Here is a 21,290-nt window from a genome sequence, read left to right as displayed (position 1 = left end):
GCATTGAGCAGAGTGTATGACAAACAACAGAGGAAGAGTTGCCATTGGGTGACATTCCTAATCCTTAGGTTGAACGTTTTCATCTCTCCCTTTGTTGGTCATTGTTCTTGAAGAGCAGTTGTCTTCCCTTTTGCTACCTCTTCCTCCTCTTGTCTAATTTGTTTTACTTTATGGTAATAAATAAATATACTTTATGATCATATTACAATAAAATAAAACCGTACTTCCTCTGTTAGAAATTAATTAGGACTACTGACAACTGGAGACAAAATCAAAGAGGCTGGGTAATATGTCAGTATAAGAGTCTATTCTTAAAAAAAAAGAGTATTCTTTCATTCAACACCTATTTATTTTAGATTAACTATATACAAAAGGACCTCTTGTGGTGTAGTGGGTTAAGTGTTGGGCTGCTAATCATAAGGTCAGTGGTTCAAGCCCACCAGCAGCTTCATGGGAGAAAGTTGAGGCTGTCTACTCCAGCAGCTTCATGGGAGAAAGTTGAGGCTGTCTACTCCGGTAAAGAATTACAGGAGTGGTTCTACCCTATCTTCAAGGGTTGCTGTAGGTAGGGATTGATTCAGTGGCCCTGTGTTTGCAACCTTGTGCAGGTTAAGCTCTGGAGCTCCAGTGATACAGTTTATTATATGCAGGGTAATGTCATTTCCTTTCTGAGGATACTTTGTGTTAAAATAAGTTGTGAGTGTTGTACATAAGATTGTGTAGGACCTTCAAAATAAGATACTTTGAAAATACAGAAGGTTAATTACTTCTACTCAGAAAGAAATTAAACACTGCCTGGGACTTCTTAAGTAGGTCCATCATCTAGACACATCAGTTCTAACCTGATTTTGATGTTATGCTTTAAAAAATCATAATTAAGTGAAGACCATAATTGTTGTCTCTTTAGTTTCTTATGGTTTTAGAGGAAAAACTGCTTCTTCTTTTTTTTTTTCAATTAAAGCTTATTGCATTTTTTACAAGCGTTACCTTCAAGGTTGATGTTACCCTGTTGTAGAGTAGAACTGTTCCATAGGGTTTTCTTAGCTGTAACCTTTATGGAAGCCAGGCCTCTTTCTTCTAGAGATTTTCTGGGTAAGTTCAAACCGCCAACCTTTAGATTAGCAGCCAGTGGCAGACTGTCTTCACCATCCAGGGAGTTCTTGGGCACTGCGAGTGAATAATGAAATCCAGAGTTCAGATCCACCAGGTGAAGTAGTATATTAGTGTGGTAATCAGTTGTGTACATGATTGTTGATTGCTTGAGGGCAAACTAGTGGTGTAAATGGTTTGTGTTTCACTGTTAACCTAAAGGTTGGTAGTTCAAATCCACCCTCTGGTACAACTAAAGGAAATGCCTAGTGATAGACTGCTGTTAAGACTACATAAACAAACAAACACCGGGAGTCCAGGATAGATACACCCCTCAGGGCCAACAAGGAGAGTAGAGGTACCAGGACGATTAGGGGAGGGGAGGGGGAGAAAGGGGAAATCGATCACAAGGATCAACTAGAACCTCCTCCCAGGGGGACTAATAACAGGAAAGTGGGTGAGGGGCGACGGAGGACGATGTTGGATATGGAAAAAATAATCTATAACTTATCAAGCGTTCCTGAGAGAGAGAAGGAGTGCTGGGGAGGGAACAGGAAGAAATGCGGAGTTGATATCAGGCTCAGGTGGGAAGAGAATGCTTTGAAAACGATGATGGCTGCATATGTGCAAACGTGCCTGACACATTGGAGGAATGAATGGATTGTGATGAGATGTAAGCGCCCCTAATAAAAGTATCTAAAACTAGCAAACATAAAAGAGCAAAATTCAGACTCATCGTGACCCTATTGGGCAGTGGAACTACCCTGTGGCTTTCCGAGACTGCATCTATAGGGGAGTCTGGTGGTTAAAAAAATCTGTACAAGTATAATCTGCTTTTGATATTTTGATAGTGTATGATTTACTCCTCATCCAAAGATTTTAAAGATGAAAATAGCATCCATGGCTTCTGTCTGTCCATTATCCCCAGCCTGGTTCTCCGTCTAGTCGAATGTTCTTCCCTCACTAGTCCAGTCATTCCTGTTGCTTCTGGTCTTATGAATACATGATGAACTGTACGTAGTCCATCTGTATGTACTACAAACGTGTAGTCCAAGAGAAGCATTTGGTGAGGTCTTCATTTTACTGTGGAAATGTTTATACGTCTACTGACTCAGAGAACGCTCCAGGGAGCCCATGCACCCATCCCCCGTCTCAAGAATGGCTGACATCTGCTGTCATAGCCCTGTCTCTAGCCCCTTACATCACATTTTTTGGTATTATTCACTTGTTTTTTCTAGAGTCTTTTTTAACAGCACTGTTTTTATCTCACCCAGCAAAATAAAATAATCCATGTTCAATTGTATTTTGCAGCTGGTTTGTTTGAATTAGAATCTAGACACGCAGTCTATGCACTACAGTTGTTTGACATGAATCCTAGGTGTCTCTTTGAATCCTCTCAACACCTAAACTACTCAGCTCACCCCAGCCCCATTAGATAACTGAAGAAAATAGGGTTATATGTCTTGTAAGAGTTACCACATTTTTTATTTGGCTGATTTTTATCCTGATTCAGTATGTCCCCCACTCCCTAACTTTGATGTAAACTGATAAAGCTAGAAAATTTAATTTAGATTCCGTCCTTTTGGCAAGAATACTTCAAAGGTGGTTGCATGGACATCCTATTGTTCCACCTCAGGAAGCTCATGACATCTGTTTGTCCCAGTTTGAGGGATGATCAGTGAGTTTAGATGATGTCTGATCCTTTTCTTTATAAAATCTCCGGTCAACTTTTCAGTTAGTAGTTTTAGCAAACCCTGGTGAACATTGCTGAGGTCTTCCATTTCGTTGGGGTTTGCAAGGTGATGGTTTTCTAATTTCGTCATTCTAATAATTCTAATATCAGCAACCATTTAATTTCACTAAAATGTAATCCAAATAGGGTACATGCTAGATTTTTCCCCCCTTTTATCTCTTTTCAGACTAATGAGTTGACTACAGGCTTTTTTGCAGTCAAATGCTCTACCACAGGCTTTTTAAAAAGAATGCAATGGATGTTTGTGTTTGATGTGTTTCAATATGTTACAATCATTGTTCTTTTGGGCTCTCAAAACTGTCCCATATTTAGTTAGAAGATGCCTCTTCAAGTTGGCTCCTCTGTCTTTTGATGTGACCTTACTAATCTTTCTTGAAGGTATGTCAGGATATTCCTGGTTTGATGAATATATTTCCTTCTCCAGAACTTAAAATCATCTATTTCTCCAAAGAGCCATGGTGCCTTTTAGTGGGAATCTGGCCAGTAGTAGTGTTTATTATTACTGAACAATCATTACTTCTGAGCTCTGTGTGTGTGTGTGTGTGTGTAAACATTTTTTTGAAAATAGAAAAATTAAATCAACCATTCTTACGAGTATGTTCAATTCAAATTATAGGGATTCAAGGTTTTTTATCTAACATGGTTTACAGTGTTGTATAGTTACTCTCACATTGAAAATCTTGGTTCCTAGTAACTAACTTAATTATTTTCCTTATCTTACAGTAAAAGTAGCTTTAAAAGAGTATGAATTTTAAATACAGCTTAAAGTTTCTGATTTCCTTTTTAGCTCAAGAAAATGTGCTTCTGGGGATGTATAGTCAGAATATGTTTTATCAACTTACTTAAAATTTTATTGCATGGTTATACCAAACTTTGGATTCACATTTTCAACTTTTTTAGTTTTTAGAGGGTTTTTGGTGTGTTTTAACTATTTTTGTTTTTTAATTATAGAAAATATGTACATAGTATGCCAAAGTCAAAGGAACCCTTGTTGTGTGGTGGGTTAACCAGGAGGCTGCTAATCTGCTAAAAGGTTGAAACCCTGAACCCACCAATCTTTCTGTGATAGAAGGAGGAGGCCTTCTGCTTCCATGGAGACATACGTACAGCCTCAGGGACTCTTAGGTTCTACAGGGAGGCTCTGAGTCAGAATTGGCTCCCTGTCAGTGTGTTTGTTTTTTGTTTATCCTGAAGTAAAAAATAGAAGATAAAAAAGTGTCTGCCGTCCATCTCTACCTTTCATCCCCATTCCCTTTCATTCATTTAATTTACTTCTTCCTTTGTCTCTTTAAAAACAGAGCAAATACACATATTTGCCCCTACTCCACGTACTTTTGCCACTCATCAATGTTTTGGAGGTCTCTTTGTACTATATTTAGGAGCTCCTTCATTCCTTTTTATAGTCAGAATCAATTTGATGGCAACTAACAAGCAAGTCCTTTGTCATCTAATTACATCATAGTGTATTCCACCAGTCCCCTCCATATTAATGGACATTTGAGTTCTTTCAAATGATAGAAATGGATAAGAATATAAAGACCTCACTTAATATCTTTACTAGCATGTCTTTGGATAGCTTTCTAGAAGTAGAATTGCTGTGTAATTTTGCTAAAAAAAGTTCTTATCCATGGTACTTAATTAAAAAGTGAAAATCAGAGTTCTCTTTTCTTCACATGAATAAAATTATTTCAATAACTATAGAGTTAACCACTTATATGTCTGGTTTTATTCTGTGGGAGCCCTAATGGCATAGTGGTCACATGTGGGCCCCTATCCTCATAGATGGCAGTTCAAAACCACCATCAGCTCCCGTAAACCCACAGGGGGTCACTGAGTCAGCATTATGGTTCTCTATTTCAACTAGCATGACAAAAATATTCCCCAGCTATGTCTAGGCTATAAAATAATAATACTTCACAAATATCTGTTTGACTTTAGCAAATTCAAAAACCAAAGCATTGTTCATGATTCTGTAAAGAGCTATAACATTTATCTTGGATAGTTTTTATCTAGTACTCGCACTGAACACTTTACAAGTACGATCTTCCTTAAGCCCAAAACTCAGTAAGGTGCAGATGAAGAAACTTAGACCCAGTAGGATAAGTATTTACCAAAGATGGCCATCTAGATTGACTTACAGGGCAGTGTTAACATTTTTCATAATGTGTCAGCAGTCTCTTTAATTGCTTTCTGGTAGTTCTCTTTCCAATACTTTATCATTTCCCTGCCTCCTTTATCTTCTTATCTTTTCTTTAGAGTGCTTGTTAACCTTTGAGTCTTACTAAGGTAGATTATTTTTTACTGGGAGCTCCTTCTCATGAATAATATCTTTTATTTTTTTTCTTTAAATCTTTTTATTGGGGGCTCCTACAGCTCTTTTCACAATTCAGACATCCATCCATTGTGTTAAGCATGTTTGTACATATATTGCTATCATCATTTTCAAAACATTTTCTTTCTACTTGAGCCCTTGATATCAGCTCATTTCCCCCCTCCCCCATACTCTCTCCCTCATGAACCCTTGATAATTTATAAATCCCCCCCCAAAAAAAAATCTTACACCAACTGCTGTCTCCCTTCATCCACTTTTCTGTTGTCCACCCCCATAGTAAGGGATTATATGTACTTCATTGTGATTGGTTCCCCCAGTAATTTCTTTTGTGGTCTAATCTGTTATTTCACTAGAAAGTGACTTCAGGGTTCAGTTTCAACCCAAGATTTAAAGACTGTCCCAGGCTAATAGTCTCAAGGAGTCCTCTAATTTCATCTGGTCCAGTAAGTCTGGACTTTCCAATAATCTAAGTTCTGTTCTGTGTTTTTCTCCTGTTCTGTCAAGTCTACCTAGTGTGGCCCTAATGAACCAGTGGGTGGGGAAAGCTCGGCACCATCTAGGTCTTCTGGTGTTGGCGTAGATAAGGTTTGTATAGGCCTGTAGATGGGTTTTCTTCTTTGGGGCTGTGCCTTTTTCATTTTATTTTTGCTCCTGACAAGTAGAGTTTAATAATTGTATCTTGGGTAGCTGCTCTAAGACCCAGACACTCTTCGCCTCATTAGAATGCAGAATATGTGCTTTGTGTTGTCAATTAAGTTGTCCTATGAGGTTAAAATCCTAAGCCATCCCTCCCAAAATTCTCAAGGTCTTTGGTTATGTCTGCTTGAACTTGGCAACAACCACCCCCCCAAAAAAATTGGTGGGGGGGGCGGTGGTTGTTGCCAAGTTCAGACAGTTGTAGGGGAAAATTCTGTTCTTTTTGGCAAATGAGTGAAACTAAATTCATGCTCTTAACCAGGTGTGACTTCGAACTAACAAGGCTACCTATACAATAGTAAAGCCAAATGAAATTGTTCACTGGCTTAAAGAAAAATTCTCCAGTAACGGTGGGAATGTTCTTGGCATGAAGACAGCCTCTTAAATCTCTATGCAAGTCATACACAGTGTACTGTGATGAAAAAATAGTGGCGTGAATAATACCTGTTCGCAGTCCAAGATACTTGATGTATCTTGAACCTCAGTGTTTGCGGAACTTTGCAATTTCATGAGCAAGATTTGTATTTTTCTAAACTTCTATAATTCTCTGTGCTCCACTTGATGTCAAATCTGTATTCTTAGGATGTAGGGCTCCATTTAAAAAAATAAATAATCTCAGTCCCTCCTTCCTCCACTCCCCTCCCCCCACACTCATTTTGTATAATATGGTAATGATATCACCGTAGCAGTAATTACGGGTCATCTTCATTTCTTTCATCTCTGCCTGTTCTGATGGCTTCATTCCTTTGACGGAAAAGATTTGGCTCTGGGTGCTATGATTATTTTGTTAAGCGTTATTCGAATAGACAGGAGTGAGAGAAATTAATCAATCCAAATGCAATTAGCATCATGTTTAACCCAGTGATGGACGTCTCAAGGTGAAACAGCCAGGGGAGTTTCAGACATTATTATTCAATCCAGTGGTTCTTATCTAAATTATAATCAAGAGAGGTTTTTATTGGCTTTTCAGTTGAAGATGTAACTCTTTCCCTGCTCTGCGGGTCAAGAAGACTGGGTGTTCATCCTCCTCTGCCTTTAGCTTCTGCCCCCAAACCCCTAAACTCACTGCCATGAGTTTCTGAGACTGCATTTTTTAACCCAAGTTGAAAGCCCTGCCTGGCTTGAGCCAGAACCCTGGAATGAGAGGGAGATAGATAGCAAGCTGGGATCATTGTCCAACTCACAAAAGTATCTTTATGTTGATCTTGGTCTGCTCTTCCTGCGCATGGAATCTGACCTGGGGCTGCTACTCCATGGGACTTGGGGCAAAATATGTGGTGTACTGATGAAGTCACTGTGACGAGTTGTTATTCCAACTTGACCTTCTATGATAGATGATTACTGCTGTTCTCGCTTTATGGATGAGGAAATTAAGGCTGTGTAAAGCGACTAGCTGTTGGGTCATAATAAGTGTTTCACCAGATATATTACTATATAGAGACCCCAAAGCATGAATGCTCAGCACAAATTTATGAGTATTTAATAAAAGTTCTAGCCCCAAGAGTATTATTCCATTGCTTTTGATCTCCTTGCCTTTCACTCAGTTGAGTTTTACCCTTGACAAGGGAACAAGCAGGAGCATGAAATAGGCTGTGAAGCTCAAAGACTTGTTAGCTCTCATTCCTTGAACACAACTGTTTTGGGGTGGTGTGGCGGGGTTGCGGCTGTTTGTCTTTGTTTGATAGAGAGAAGGATTACCTATTGAAATCTAGTCCTGATGACTTTCAGGAGAGGGCAGCACGGGGAGCTGATGGAGAAACATCGGCTTCCACCGAATACACCATTTTTCAAATGCCTGACAATTAAGAATCTTCTACTTCTGCCTTCAATCTCCAGGCACCATGGCTGACATGTCCTGTGTTTTATGTTACTTCTTCATGTTTTAGATTCTGAGAATAAATCTGTTGGCGGATATTTCTTCCCCTTTTTTTCCTCCCTGTTGTGAAAAGCCATTAAAATTATTTTCCATATTGTAACTGTCCAAGTTTGTTTACCTGAACCTTGAATCCTGGCCTTCTTTTCCATATTTCTCCTTGGATCAGTCCGTCTCTGGACATGGGATTTAATGTGAATGGCGGGGCGGGGGTGGCGTTAGGGGTGATGTTTGATACAAAGTTATGATTGTAGGGATCACCGCAGTCCTAGCCACCTTGCACTTTTGGAAGAGTTCAGTTAGAGCCCCGACATCTAACAGAGTATGGGGACAAACAAAACCAACAAACTCACTGCTATCGGGTCAGTGCTGACTCATAGCGACCCTGTAGGACAAGGTCAAACTGCCCTGTGAGTTTCCCAGATTGTAACTCTTTACAAGTACAGAAAGGCCCCCATCTTTCTCCCAAGGAGCAGCTGGTGGTTTCAAACTGCAAGCCTTGCAGATCACAGCCCAACGTGTAACCACTATGCCACCAGGGCTCCTTAATATGGAAAAGGTGCCCTGAAAACAAAAGCTGTTTGGAGGATTCGGAGGGTGGTGATGTTGATAGTTGATGAGAGAGTGGTCTCAGGTGAAGCGTTCAAACTGTTCTTGTCTCAGATTCAAAGTACTTCCGCCCCCTTTTTGTAATGTGTATGCCCAAAGAACTTCCGACAAAAGTTGCAAGGCTGTACTACTGGCCTTCAGATAGTATTCTTAATTTTTAGAGAAAAGTTAGGTTTCCACCCCAAACTCTGACTTGTATTCACTCTCTATCAAGAGCTGACTGGAAATGGTCAGCAGACTGTATTCCAGTTTTGTTGCCTGTGGAGGACCACCAAGTGTCGCCATGGAATGAGGCTCCCCAAGATCTCGTCTTATCCAGTGGCAGCAGCACCAGCTGCTCTCGCATCAGAGGCGTGGTAAAGTGCCTAGTCCTTGGCTTGAATTATTGACTGCATGATAGTGATTTCAGTGAACTGGAATCCGTTGAAGACTCCTCGCCTGGCCAGCTGCACTGCTTTCTCTTGCCTCAGTGCCAGAACGACAGGAGGACTTCCACTTCTGGGAGAGAGGAGGCGGTAGTAGAGCTCACCTGGCTTTCCTTTGTCTCCTCCAGCTCTCCCAAATACCTGCGGACAGCTCAGCTCTTCTCATAGGTCATGTGACCTTTGGGCACAGTCCCTGTCTGTCAAAGAGCATGTCTTCCCTAATATCTAGTGCAGTGTAACAGATTCAACTCTTCATCCTCCCCTACCGCCTTCATGGTTCTCTCTGCACAACACATACCAAGGACTAGTAGATTCCTCTAATCATCATTAGAATGGATTCAAGGTTCTAGGGAGAGAGAGAGAGAGAGTTAAAAGAGCAAAACAACATTTTTACAAAGCATCTTCTAGGAATCTAATTAAATAAACACCAGTGTAAACGAAACTCACTAGGATTATATGTGTTCTGGTTCAGCTCTCCCTCCCCCCCCCATTACCCTGGAGCACGTGTGTGACAGATTCATGTTACCATTTGCTTTGCAGGTGAAGATCTTTTTTAAACTGTTGTAGGCGTCTGCCTCCTGTTGCTCCTGCATTTGCTGTGTGTGTACTCATTTGGCCCGACCCTGTTTCCCCTTTGTGAAACATTAACTGGAGACCGGCGCTTTCCGTGGTTGGTGTGAAACACTAATAAAGTGTCAGGACCAAGAGCAGTGATCAGACTAATTTGGAGATGGTGGGGCAGGATGGCTCTGTGGGGCAGGGTAAGGTTAAGAGGCCTACACTACTCAGTACACTGATGAAAGCCTATTGTGAATGACAGGATTTATCAATATACAGCAGGTCAGATTCCAATATGATCAGCAGCCAATTAATGAAACAGACAAACCTGCACAGATGGAAATACAGCCCAAAGATATAGTTGATGTGTTCCGGCAGAAGTATGGCGGTGTCCACCGTAGAGGGAACCTGCTCCTTAACTCCAGAACTCTAGAGTTTATGCTGAGAGACCAAGAAAACATTCTCAGAAGACTGCATTTGGTTCTATCACCTCCTGACTGCCGCAATGTAGTTTGTTCTTTCATCTTCCCTTTCCCTAATCATTTATTGGGGGAGCCTTGGTGGTATAGAGGTTACGCGTTGAGCTGCTAACCAAATGGTCAACAGTTCGAAACAATCAGCTGCCTCATAGGAGAAAGATGAGGATTTCTACTGCCATTAAGAGTTTCAGTCTCGAAAGCCCACAAGGCTCTGTGGGCTAGGGGGTCCCTGTGAATCAGAATTGACTCGGAAGTGAGTTTGTTTTTGTTGTTTATTCCTTTATTGTATGTACCCAAAGTAACTGATGCACAGATATATTGCTGCTTTAAAACAAAACAAAACTCACCTAATAGCCCATGGTATGTTTTGATCGATAGCAAATGGAAATTGAATGAGGGAAAATACTGTCCCTGTTCCCCATTAGTTCATTCATTCAGCATTTCGCTTTAGTTTTCAGTAAACTGTTTTATTTCCTGTTTAACAAAATTCTTTGCATATTTTGTTTGGAGAATTTTGGTGTTTTTCACTTATCAGTGTCAAACCAAGGACAGTTTTGTAGCTTTCCCATGACTAGTTGTTACATGCCAGTACATACTACTGTTGTTATACCCAAGTTCAGTCAAACTCACTGCCAGGAAGTCTGTTCCAACTCAAAACAACCCTTTAGAACAGAGTGGAAACGCCCTGTGGGGTTTTCAGAATGAGCAAGCGGCTAGTGGGTTTGAACCCCTGATGTCATTGAGTTAGCAACCCTACTCCACCAGGCCTCCTTTTAAGTAGGAATGCATTAAAATAAATGCATCCTGGATAATTCTCTCAAAGTGTGGAGCATCTTGTTTAAATGAAATTCTTACTCTACAGGTTACACAGTAGTTACCATTTCCAGAATGTCTTTGTGGCTTTTGGGTAATACTCTCCCCTGAACAGATGAGGAAACTGAAGCTCAGAGTAAAAAAAGACTAGGATGACTTGTCCGGAGTGGCCCAGGGTCAGGAAAGGAGCTGGGGTCCAAACCCAGCTAGTGTTTGGTCTGGTGTCTACTGCTTCCCAATGCTACCCTGCCTTTTCCGTCTCTCAGTCTCCCCGGATAGCCAAGGCTCGCAGAGAGGGCCCTTGGTTGCTCCCTGGGACATAGGAGAACCAGCGGAAGGGAACTCTTCCCCACCCCCGATAGTTAGTCTTCATTCTACTCAGGTGCAGAAAGACTTAAAAAGGAGTTTGCCTTCCACTTGGAAGCCAAATATTAGGTGTTTTTTTCATTTCATTAAAAAGTTACTTAATCTTTGTGTTGTTCCCTATGTAAAAGCTGGGCAGAATTCTCTCAGGCAATTGCCTCAAAGTTATAATCTGGAAAATCTTTCTGTAATGAAACCCATATGTCATGGGTGAAAGGTGCAGAGCCCTGGCAGAGAGGGCCGGCCTCACGAGGGAGTCTGCACCCAATCTCGTTAGCCAGGGTGCCTCTGGTAATCCCTCATCCCCTCACCGGTGAGAAATCAATCTGTACCACCGAGTCGCTTTCAACCAGCCACCCGAAAATTTACTGCCAAGGAGACAGTTTGGGGAGAGTCAGTGCAGCAAGGGAGCCAGAAGCAAGGCTGAGGGGAAGGTGTCGGGAAGGTCTCAAGCAGAGATTAAGCCACATACCACTTCTGAGCCTGCAGAATAGAGTCCTCCCTTCAGCCCTGACCTCTCTTAAGTATAGCCAGGTATTTACAACTGTCATGAACCTGACACCAACAGCTCTTGAGAAACTGGGTGGGGGTGAGGGTGGGGGTGGGAGGGAACGACACATGGGCATAAACCTGAAGTTGATTGTAGTTGATGCATTGAAGAGGGTCTCAGTGGTTCCCTCGCCCACACACTGTCCATCGGTTCGTGTGTTGGCCCTGTGGTGGCCATCTCCATTGGGGATCTCCCAGTGTGTTCCCCGCACTGCAGAGATGGGCCTGCCATTCAGGACTGCGTGTGGAGGTCACATTTCCCTTGTGCGTGACATGTACACGGTATTATCAGCCTATGGCTATTAGGTCCCTCTTAGAACTAGGATGTGGTTGGCAGTGGTTTCTTCCTATTGACTCTTGTAATCACAGAGAGTAAATCTAGAATTGAGGGTAGTTAACACATTTGACTGCCTTAGGTGAAACTCCCTAGGATTTTATTCTTGGTAACACGTGTAAAGAACCAGAAGAGAAGGTGGGGGGACTAGAATTACCAAACTCAGGATCGTGTAACCTTAACCCTGGCCTTCATGCTGTTAGGGAGAAGACAAGCAGAAGCTCAGTAAGGGATAGGGATTGCTTCCTCTGCAAGCAGCCATAGCCATCTCTTGGGGATCCCCTCACAGCACCCCCTCCCCCAAATCCTTGGTGGAGAGGGCTTTGTGGTGTTTGGGGTTTTTTAAGTAAACTATACTAGAAGGGGGTGGCGGGGTGTGTGTGTGCGTGTGTGTGTGTGCGTGTACGCGCGCGCTGGGGAAGAGGAATGCAGGATAGTAGCAGACGGCTGTCTGCCTACTCCTAATGGGATTTTGTAGCAGCATGTGTGAGTTTGTTTCAGAAGTCAAAAATGAACAGATGTTGGTATAAATTACCTCTGTGTCTGATGTCTTGCAAATTAAAAGCGCGGTTGGCATCACTAAACAATTCCACTCGGAGTGGGGGTGCGGTTGGTGGCTGATGATTGCCGTGGCAGGTCGGTACTGGCCTTCACGCGGCAGCAGAGCAGCAGAGCAAGGGTAAAGAAATGAGGGATAAAACGAGGGGTATGTGAATTAATCAGAAATGTTAACATCGCTGATGACAAGTGAACAGGAGGGCACTCGCTCTGGAGCAGCCCCCAACCCACAGCAATCTCTCTGGGCGCTAAAAGGGGCTGGTGCTTAGGAGTTGATTTATAGGGCACAGCCCTCTTTTAGGGAGCGCCTGTGTCATGCATTCGTATATCTCCTATATGGGACTGGCGAGTAGGCAAACTTTCTCCCTTCGTGTGGAGAAGATGATGGCTTTTGAATTACTTCTACTTTTACAGTGGTTTCTTACTCTGTGTACTTGGATTAGGTTGGAGGGGGAGGAATGATTGAGTGGAAGAGGGGTTGTTAAAAAGGGTTGGTTAAATTCAAGGAGAGCTTGCCACCGGGAGACTTGGGAATAGCCATTTATTTCCCCTTATAAACTCTTTTGATCCCTTAAATAGATGGGGTCTCTTTTTATTCTGGGTCTTGAAACATTGACCATTCTCTCATTTGGAGAAGACAAAACTTGTAGAGAACGAAGAGATATTCAGGGCAGCAACAGAGATCTTTAATCTCATAACTAATAAATCAATTCATAATTAATAGAGTAAGATCAGTGGTGTATCCAAGGTCCAGGATTGGGGGAAAAAGGCTTGGTTCTGCCTAGTAGAGTGTTTGTATTGGTTCATGCCTGCTTTCCAGAGCCTCTGCTTCTAACCATGTTGCAGGATCACTTCGTACAGTGTTTAAAAATCCATAAGAATCACTCAAGAAGCCAATACCCACCCCAGAGAAATCAACGATGAGACTTGCTCTGCTTGAAAGTACAAGTAAATTCCTAGAGGATCTGGCTGAGAGAGTCCAAGGAATGGGACCACTCACTCAGCCAATAGCAAGTGTAAGAAGCAGATTATTCATCTGCTTCTGAAAAGTGCTAGGCTAATGATAACCCCTATATCAAGCATATTCATTACTGTTCTGTATCTAAGAGAAACATGAGACAGCATTAACATGTTCCCCATTTTACAGATGAGGAAATTGAGGCTCAGAGATGTTTTATTTTTTTTAAGTTTTTTAAAAAAATTATTATATCATTTTATTGGGGCTCTTACAGCTCTTATAACAATCCATACATCCATTGTATCCAGGACATTTGTACATATGTTGCCATCATCATTTTCAAAACATTTTCTTTCTACTTGAGCCCTTGGTATCAGTTCCTCTTTTCTTTCTCCACTCTCCCACCCTGGTGAACCTGAGGCTCAGAGATCTTACCCAGCTGCAAAATCCTGGGGCTTAATTAACCTGAGTTTAGACCTTCTGTCCTCTGAAAGAAGCCCATGCTGCATCCTGTAGACAAAGCCACCTATTTGCTTGCGTTTCCTCTAGAGTAGGTAGGTTTTTATCCCCAGCTTCTCCATTCCCCTGACATCGTTTCCATCCAGGGAACTACCAAGTTCTCTTGACAGACAAACAAGGTACATTGAAAAGGAATCCCGTGATGCTGAGTCTGGGAACCAGTAGCTAGTTTTTATTACTAGCCTGCAGGAGGAGGAAAAGGCTAATATTTAGGGTGTTCCACGTGGTGCTGGTTCTTTTATGTCTGAGGGGAGCTTCAAAAAGTTGTAGAAATGTTTTACTATCTTTTAATTCCACTTTCCAGACTTTGTGGAAGTCTGCTCTTACTGTCACCCATTCGGCAGATACCAAGACTGGCACTCTGCCACGTTTTTATTTTTTCTTGTAAGGAGCGATTAAACAGGTAGGAGTCCATTCATCTAGCACCACTTAAATGGACTTGGGAACAGAAGCAAGGAAGTGAGGGTGAAGGTCCTTCTTGCTTCAGGGGCCCCATGAGCCACCTGACTTCTTTGACCAAGATGGAGACATGTTCTCGAGAGGAGAGGGGCCCCACCTGCCTGCCCTTGCTCTGCAGTGTGGTTGCAAAAACCTCTAGAGCCAGCCTCTCTCTCTTGCCCAGGATGGAGCAAGTTCTTGAGACCAAGTGCGTGCTGCATGGACAGAGGCTTCTGACCTCCAGAGCCAGCGATCCGGAAATGTCTAGCTCTAATGAATCCATCTAAGAGACCTGCAGGAGTGACCTTATAGGATGAGGATGGAGAGGAGAGGCTGTGAAGTTTTGTGAGACTTTGCTCACTAGAGGGAACACTGGAGAGGCCCTTGTAATTCAGAAATGCTTTTCTTTCATTTCGGAACCTCTTATGTAGGAAAGTAGCTGTATAAACCCTCGGGTAACTACAGCATCCAAAGATTGATGGTGCTGAAAGTCGGAGAAAGACACATAAACCCTGCCTAGCTATATTAAATATCTAAGGACTGACAATGCCAAGAGACAGAAGACCAAAGCTCTATAAACGCTGCTTTATTACACCCTCCCCAGATGAACTGCACTGAGAGAATATAAACCCTAGGGTATTCCAGCACCCGGGACGACCCCTGCTGAGAGGGTGGTAACTGATCTCTAATTTTGAAGTCATATTATAAATGCCCAGAGACCAACAACTTAGGGAAGTCTCTAGCCTTGGGTGGATTTTAGCTTATGGGAGCAACACCACTCTCCTCCCCCCACCCCCTCTGCCCCCAGAGAGTGACTGTGTGGGCACTGAGCTATGTTCAGGGTAGGGGGAGTTCTCTGGCATTTTTCATGGGTTGATGATCGTCTTCCCTCAATGGGCCTCCGCCTCTAGCAGTTGCCAGCCTCAGAGGAGCCCTGCCAGACCTTAGCTGGCAGTTGTGGTGTGTTTTTCCTCTCACAGAAGTGAGTGGCCTTTGAATCTTTAAAGATAACCAAATTGACCTCTCATCTAACTCCCATCTGCTTTTTTTATTCTACCTTCCTGTGATCCTCTTTCCATATTTTGCGGTTTTAACTCTTCTTTCATTTGCTTTGTGATTCCAGCCAGAGAGATGACGCGGGGGAAATTTCTTAACATCCTAGAGAAGCCCAAGAAGTAGCAACTGCTTGTGGGCAGGATGACCTGGGAACTGAAAAGCAACGCTCCCGTCCCAGTGCAGCTCTGACCATGCAACCTCACTGCTGCCTCCGGCGGGCGAGTCCAGGGGGTGCTCTCAGGACCACACCCTTCCCTGCTCCTGGCACTCTGCACCTCTGAGAACTGCTGGCAGCAAGAGAATCTGCTCCACCGAGGAGAGGATCCAGGATCGTTGCAGTTACTCAGTCATCTTCCAGACTGGTGACCTTAACCTGGAGCGTGGCCAACACCAGAGGGTGTATTGCTCTTAAAGCTTAATTAAAGTCCTGCTTCCTTGTTTTCCTTCAAGATTCCAGAGCCCCAGAATCTTAGAGTTGATTTGATTCCATCATGGCAAAGTCAATGGAGTGTTCTTTTGAGTTGCACTTGATGTATCAGGAAGTATTTCTGATGCAGGGAAACCGGAGACTTACCAGGATCTGAACCAATCCAGGCAGCCAACCTGTGATCTCTCCAGTATGTACTAGGTTCTAACAGTCCCGACAGAAACCAGTATCGTCTCAGACGGTATGTCTCAGCTGCTTTTTCAGTCCCCCACATCCTCCAAAGCATTCCTCACCGCCATGTCCTGCCTGCAGGTTCTACACAGGTGAACGGGAGCAGCGCGTGCCCCTGGCCGTGGGCTTGTAGAGTAAAGGCTCAGCAAGGTGACATTGGGTTCTGGACCTCAAGACCAGTGTGAAAGTAGCAGACGGACCCAGTGAGTTCTAGAGAATCTGTCCCCGATTCAAGCCAGACCTGTGGCCTGAACGGGAGAAAGAAAAGGGAGTCAATTTAGAGGGGCCCGTTTGGTTAGAAACCAGAAAGCCTAATGGCCCTTAAAGAAATGCCCTGCGGGATGGCGGCAATAATTTGCCCCCGGCCCCACCCCCCCAGCACATTTCAGATCCTTCCTTGACAGAAATACACACATGAGAGAGAGAAAGATTTCCTGACAAATACAGCTCCTCTGACAAAGCTCTTTGCCCGTAATTTGTCCTGAGTTCAAACCTGACCATCTGGTCTGTGGGAAAAATCAACTACACATGTTCTCCTGGTTCTGTCTGTAGGTTAGCACTCAGCCTCTGATGTACTAGAAGTCTATGTGGTGTCCTACACTGTCTGAAAGAAACACCGTGTGGCAGTGGCCTTGGTGTCCTGGTGTTTGGACACGTGAAGCAGTGGTCAACCTTTTGGCCCCAGGTCTCTGTGCTAAGATCCAGCACCCTCCAGTGTGGTACCATGTTCCATGGGCTAGAATTCATGTTGGGCTTTTCTCTTACGTGTGCCCTGTACATATGCATGCCATCTCGCCTACCAATCACGAGATGCAAGAGGACAAGGAAAGAGGAACACATTCTGCTCCAGAGAAGCTTCGACTTTGTAGAGACTTTGACTTTAGGTTACTATATATACTCGAGTATAAGCCGACTCGAATATCAGCCAAGCTACCTAATTTTACCACAAAAACTGCATTAAAAATGTGCTGGAAAACCTGCCTTATACACAAGTATATACAGTAAGTTTATTGACACTCCTTTATCTCACTGAATACGGTTCGCAAGTGAGTGAGAGAATGAGGGAGGTGAGTGAGTTCAAAAAGTAGCACCCTCGTGTCTCGTTCCTCTTTGGCTGTTTTTGAGAGTTGACAGCATCAGGCACTTTTAAATGCTTAGGGAAACCTGGGAATAACAGCAGACTTCTCCCAAACCGACTTCAGACTGTAACCTGAAACCCCGAGGCTGGTTTCCTGGTTTGCTTGGGCCTCTTTCTTTCAATGTCATCTTATTCACCAGCACTTAATGTAAGTAGATGTCTTAGAATTGCTATATTTATTGGTTTTATATTTGCCATCCTTAGAAATGTTAATGATGTATTTTTATATTGATAATATAAATTTATGTACAGTGTGCGTGTATGTATTTCAGGATGTCAGAGAATTGTGCTCTGTATATGATGGTTTCTGTGTCTTCATAATAAACATGTCCCTTTTATATGAGATCAAGTAAAAATGTGTCTGTTTGCAGACTTCCCATTTAACATGCCTGACTGAATACAAATACTTCCCTGCCACCCACCACAGCGCTGAGTGTGAGTTCCTTTCCAACCCTGCGCAGGAACTGGAGACACCACTAACCCGGCGCCTCTACAAGACGTTCCACTTGCAGGAGGCCGCTCCGCTGCCAGAACCACCAGAACCCCAGTGTCTCAGTGCTGGCCTGCCTGACAGCTGATTACCCTGATCGCTTCTAAGCAGGGAAAAGAAAAGTGACGGTGTAGACGCAAAGTTGAAATCGCTCGCTCATCAGCAGTTTGCCTGCTCCAGACCAGAGGGGAGCCCTCTTCTTAGAGAACACATCTCCTTTGAAGGAGAGTGAACCACTTCTCATCGTTGGTTCATTTGTTTCCAAGGAAGCATCTGCATGGACAATAGACTTCTGTGATCTAGAAGAGCCTGGCTGGCTCACCTGCTGAGGGACTGAGTAAGTAACTGAACAGGAGCGACATCAGGAATGGCTTCCTCTCGGGTCTTTCAAGCCGACACCAGCCATCCCGCAGTCTCTTCCCCCTTGCCTGTTGCCGTTTCTGAGACCATCGTGTAATGCATCTGTTGTGGCTGGGCAGCAGAATCCTGTGAAAGCACAGCACTGGTGCTCAGAGGCACACGCTCACATTCTACCTGTGTCTCACTTCTTTGTACTGGGGGCTGGAGCGGCAGTGGCACGGTTCCACATTCCTCACAGGTACCTCGCAGTAACATCATCCGTAACAGAACTCAGTGTGCCAGTGAGTCCTACTCATCCCCCTTCCACCTGGCCCAGGTCACCACGAATAGACAGAGCTCTCATTACCTGCTGATTTGGGCTTTGTCCCGCAAGTGGAGTCCTGCGGTACTGGCCTCTCATCTCAGGGTTCAAACCTCTGCTGATGTGCTTGGCTTTCCTTCCCAGAACACTCGTTGTGTTGTAACAGAATCCCAGCATTAATTTTTTGGCTCCCCATTCCCTAATGTAATTTTGCTACAGTTATGAATCAGGCGACCCTTGTGAAAGGGTCGTTTGAACCCCCAAAGGGGTCGCGACCCACAGGTTGAGAACGGGTGCTCTAGCCCGTCATTAGCTGGGCCAAGCTTCCAGAACCGTCCCCTCCTGCGGACCATTTCTCCTAATGAGAGCTGGAAGAGGGGCCCTCACCACACACTGCCTCCAAAGAATATTCTGCTTATTCTGCTTTGTACCCACCAGTAACTGGGCCTGACAGGATCACTGTGCCCATTTCCCTTCTAATTAGCACAATTCCAGCATGGCCGAGCCAGCAAATGGAGCAAAGCAATCAAAAGCGATCGGACAACCGTAGCAATGGCAAACAAAGAAGGCCATTCCCCGTAATTAGGTGAGACAATTCCTCAGTCTTTTCTCCGCTGGAGTTGGCCGATAAGACCCTTGCTGTTTGAGTCCCAAGCAACACAAGTCCCATGTCTCCCTGGGATACTAATAAGCCCCAAAGTGCCTGCCGCTTCACACAGCCCTAACCAGAGGATAGACTGGGGGGAGGGGGGCAGCAAGTCCAACAAGCTAGTGTCTCCACAAGGGCAAGAAGCAAACATTGGCAGGCGGGTTGGGGGGTGGGGGGAGCAGTGGTTTTCGTGTACCCTGGCCCCTGTCACTTGAAGCACTTTGAATTTGTAACCCTCAGGGAAGCCTGCTCCCCACTTTTGACCTCAATCCTGTTCATTCACAACCTTCTGACTCTTGGCCCCTTTGGGCCTCCTGCCCTGCTACCCACCTCCCGCCCCCCCTGGGCAATGCCGTTCCTGGAACCACTTGGAAGTCCATTGCCAACCAGAGCACTATACCACAACTGGATGGATCGTTAACATCTCCACACTTGCTAACATATAGCTCATAGGCAACTTCTGCCCTTGAAAAGTTCATGACCTTCAAGAGGAGCCTCTTCCTGCCCTCGCCCTGGCCTCACTTCCAACACATCATTCATGTCTCTCGCACCTCCTCGAGCCCTGCCAGCTTCCTCAGCCTCTCACCTGGGAGATGATTTTTTTAAAACAGGAGAGTAGTCCATCCTCTGCCAGAGCAAGAAGCTGTAACTGTTGCCACTCCATGAGGTTGAGAGGTTGGCCCTTTAATAGACACAGCTCCCCCAGGACTGCCCCCATTATAGGGATTACTAGGGGTGACACAGCCATGAACTTGGTCTTAGCCAGGGACAAAGGAATGCAGGGAGAGAGTGGCGGTTGGAATCTCAATGAAAACCAAGCTCTCAGCTGACTGGCAGTCCCTTTATTTTCTGCCTGCAGCCTCGCTCCCTGCCGGAGACTTTCCGGGTGACCTCCTCTCACAGAGAACACTCGTTTCTCAAGTGGCCAGAGAACCAGGAACTTGCAGCATCACGGCTGTTTTTTGTTTTCCATCTTCCCTGCGACTCAGAGAGCAAACTATTAAGGTTTTTGACTTTTTAATCACTAACTTCTGGAACATGTCAAAGAATCGATCCAATTCAGCCAGCCTCCCAAAGTTACTTTGGTTATTAGCAGAGCTTAGGACCCACCGTGCCAGGTGCAAAATAAGTGCTCAGTAAGAATTTGTTGAAGGATGAACTGTGCCTTGCTATTTGGTGTTCACCATCTGCTCAGGACGCCCCAGAGCACGAGGGTTTGGAAAGGGCAAGAGTGAGCCTGTGAGTCACATCTCTCTGGACCTGTTCTCTCAGGACCATTGCCACTTGACAAAGGATGGACTTGGATAAAGGTCTAGACCCTGAAGTCAGGCTGCTTGGGTCCAGATCCTGTTTCTGCCATTTAGTAGCTTTGGGAAAATTGCTTAATCTCTTTGTGCCTTGGTTTCCCCATGTATGAAGTAGACCCACTCATAGCCCCTAAGTCCTATGGTAGTTGTGAAGGTTAAGTGAGTGTTTGGAACAAAGCATGGCCCACAGTACTCAAAACATACCCAATTAATAGTGTATAGAATGAGATTTATTATAGTATCTAATTTCTGTTGTACTAAATTTATAGCAATGGCTAGTCCCTACTGTTCTACCCTGCCCCGTAGGGTTACTTTGTTGGCATGGCAGTGAGTTTGATTTGGGTTTCAATAGTTCCTGAGAGATGCCACGAGTTAGGTGCTGGGTCACTGACAAAAGGCTGGAGACTTTGAGTCCACCCAGAAGTACCTTAGAAGAAAGGCTTCTGAGATGGCCTGTGATCTTCCTGCATTCGGTGTCCTTGCATGTGTTGTGTGAGTTTGAAGAGGACTTTATAGATTGGTATTGGACAGATGGGCTAATGTCAGACTTATGGACTGGATCTGGGATGTTTTCTCAATATTCAATTGCTCTTGTATATAGCTCTTTCCTATATTTAAAAAAGAAGAAAGGCTTGATGATTTAAAAACTCAAACTTAGACAAAAAAAAAAACTCAAACTTGGGAGCGGGGATGGAGGGGAGAAAAAAAAGAGAAAGAAAAATGAGCTGATTCCAGGAGCCCAAGTGGAAAGCAAGTGTTTTGAGAATGATGAGGGCAACGAATATATAAGTGTGCTTTACAGAATTGATGTATGTGTAAAATGTGATAAGAGTTGTATGAGCCCCGATAAAATGATTAAAAACAACAATTCAAACTCACTCTAATCCAGTCGATTCCAACTCAGCTGCCTCTAGGGTAGAACTGCACCTAACTCATGACGGGAGTAGAAAGCGCCATCTTTCTCCCTCTGTGTGGCTGGTGGTTT

The 21,290-nt window shown here is 44.0% G+C and overlaps 1 protein-coding gene across 2 annotated transcripts in view; it reads left to right on the top strand.

Moving 5' to 3' along the window:
• LIN52 (lin-52 DREAM MuvB core complex component) overlaps positions 1-19,075 on the top strand; it is a 116,869-nt gene extending 97,794 nt beyond the window's left edge. For both annotated transcript variants that reach the window (XM_075531385.1, XM_075531383.1), the window contains one exon: positions 15,470-19,075. In XM_075531385.1, coding sequence (XP_075387500.1) covers positions 15,470-15,525 — 56 coding nt within the window. In that variant the 3' untranslated portion in view covers positions 15,526-19,075. The remainder of the gene's footprint in view (positions 1-15,469) is intronic.
• Positions 19,076-21,290: the final 2,215 nt, after the last annotated feature.

Source organism: Tenrec ecaudatus, chromosome 14 (genome assembly GCF_050624435.1).
Source record: "Tenrec ecaudatus isolate mTenEca1 chromosome 14, mTenEca1.hap1, whole genome shotgun sequence".
In the NCBI taxonomy this organism is placed as follows: domain Eukaryota; kingdom Metazoa; phylum Chordata; class Mammalia; order Afrosoricida; family Tenrecidae; genus Tenrec; species Tenrec ecaudatus.
The sequence above is the reverse complement of the archived record's forward strand: the minus strand, read 5'-3'. Positions and strand labels throughout refer to the sequence as shown.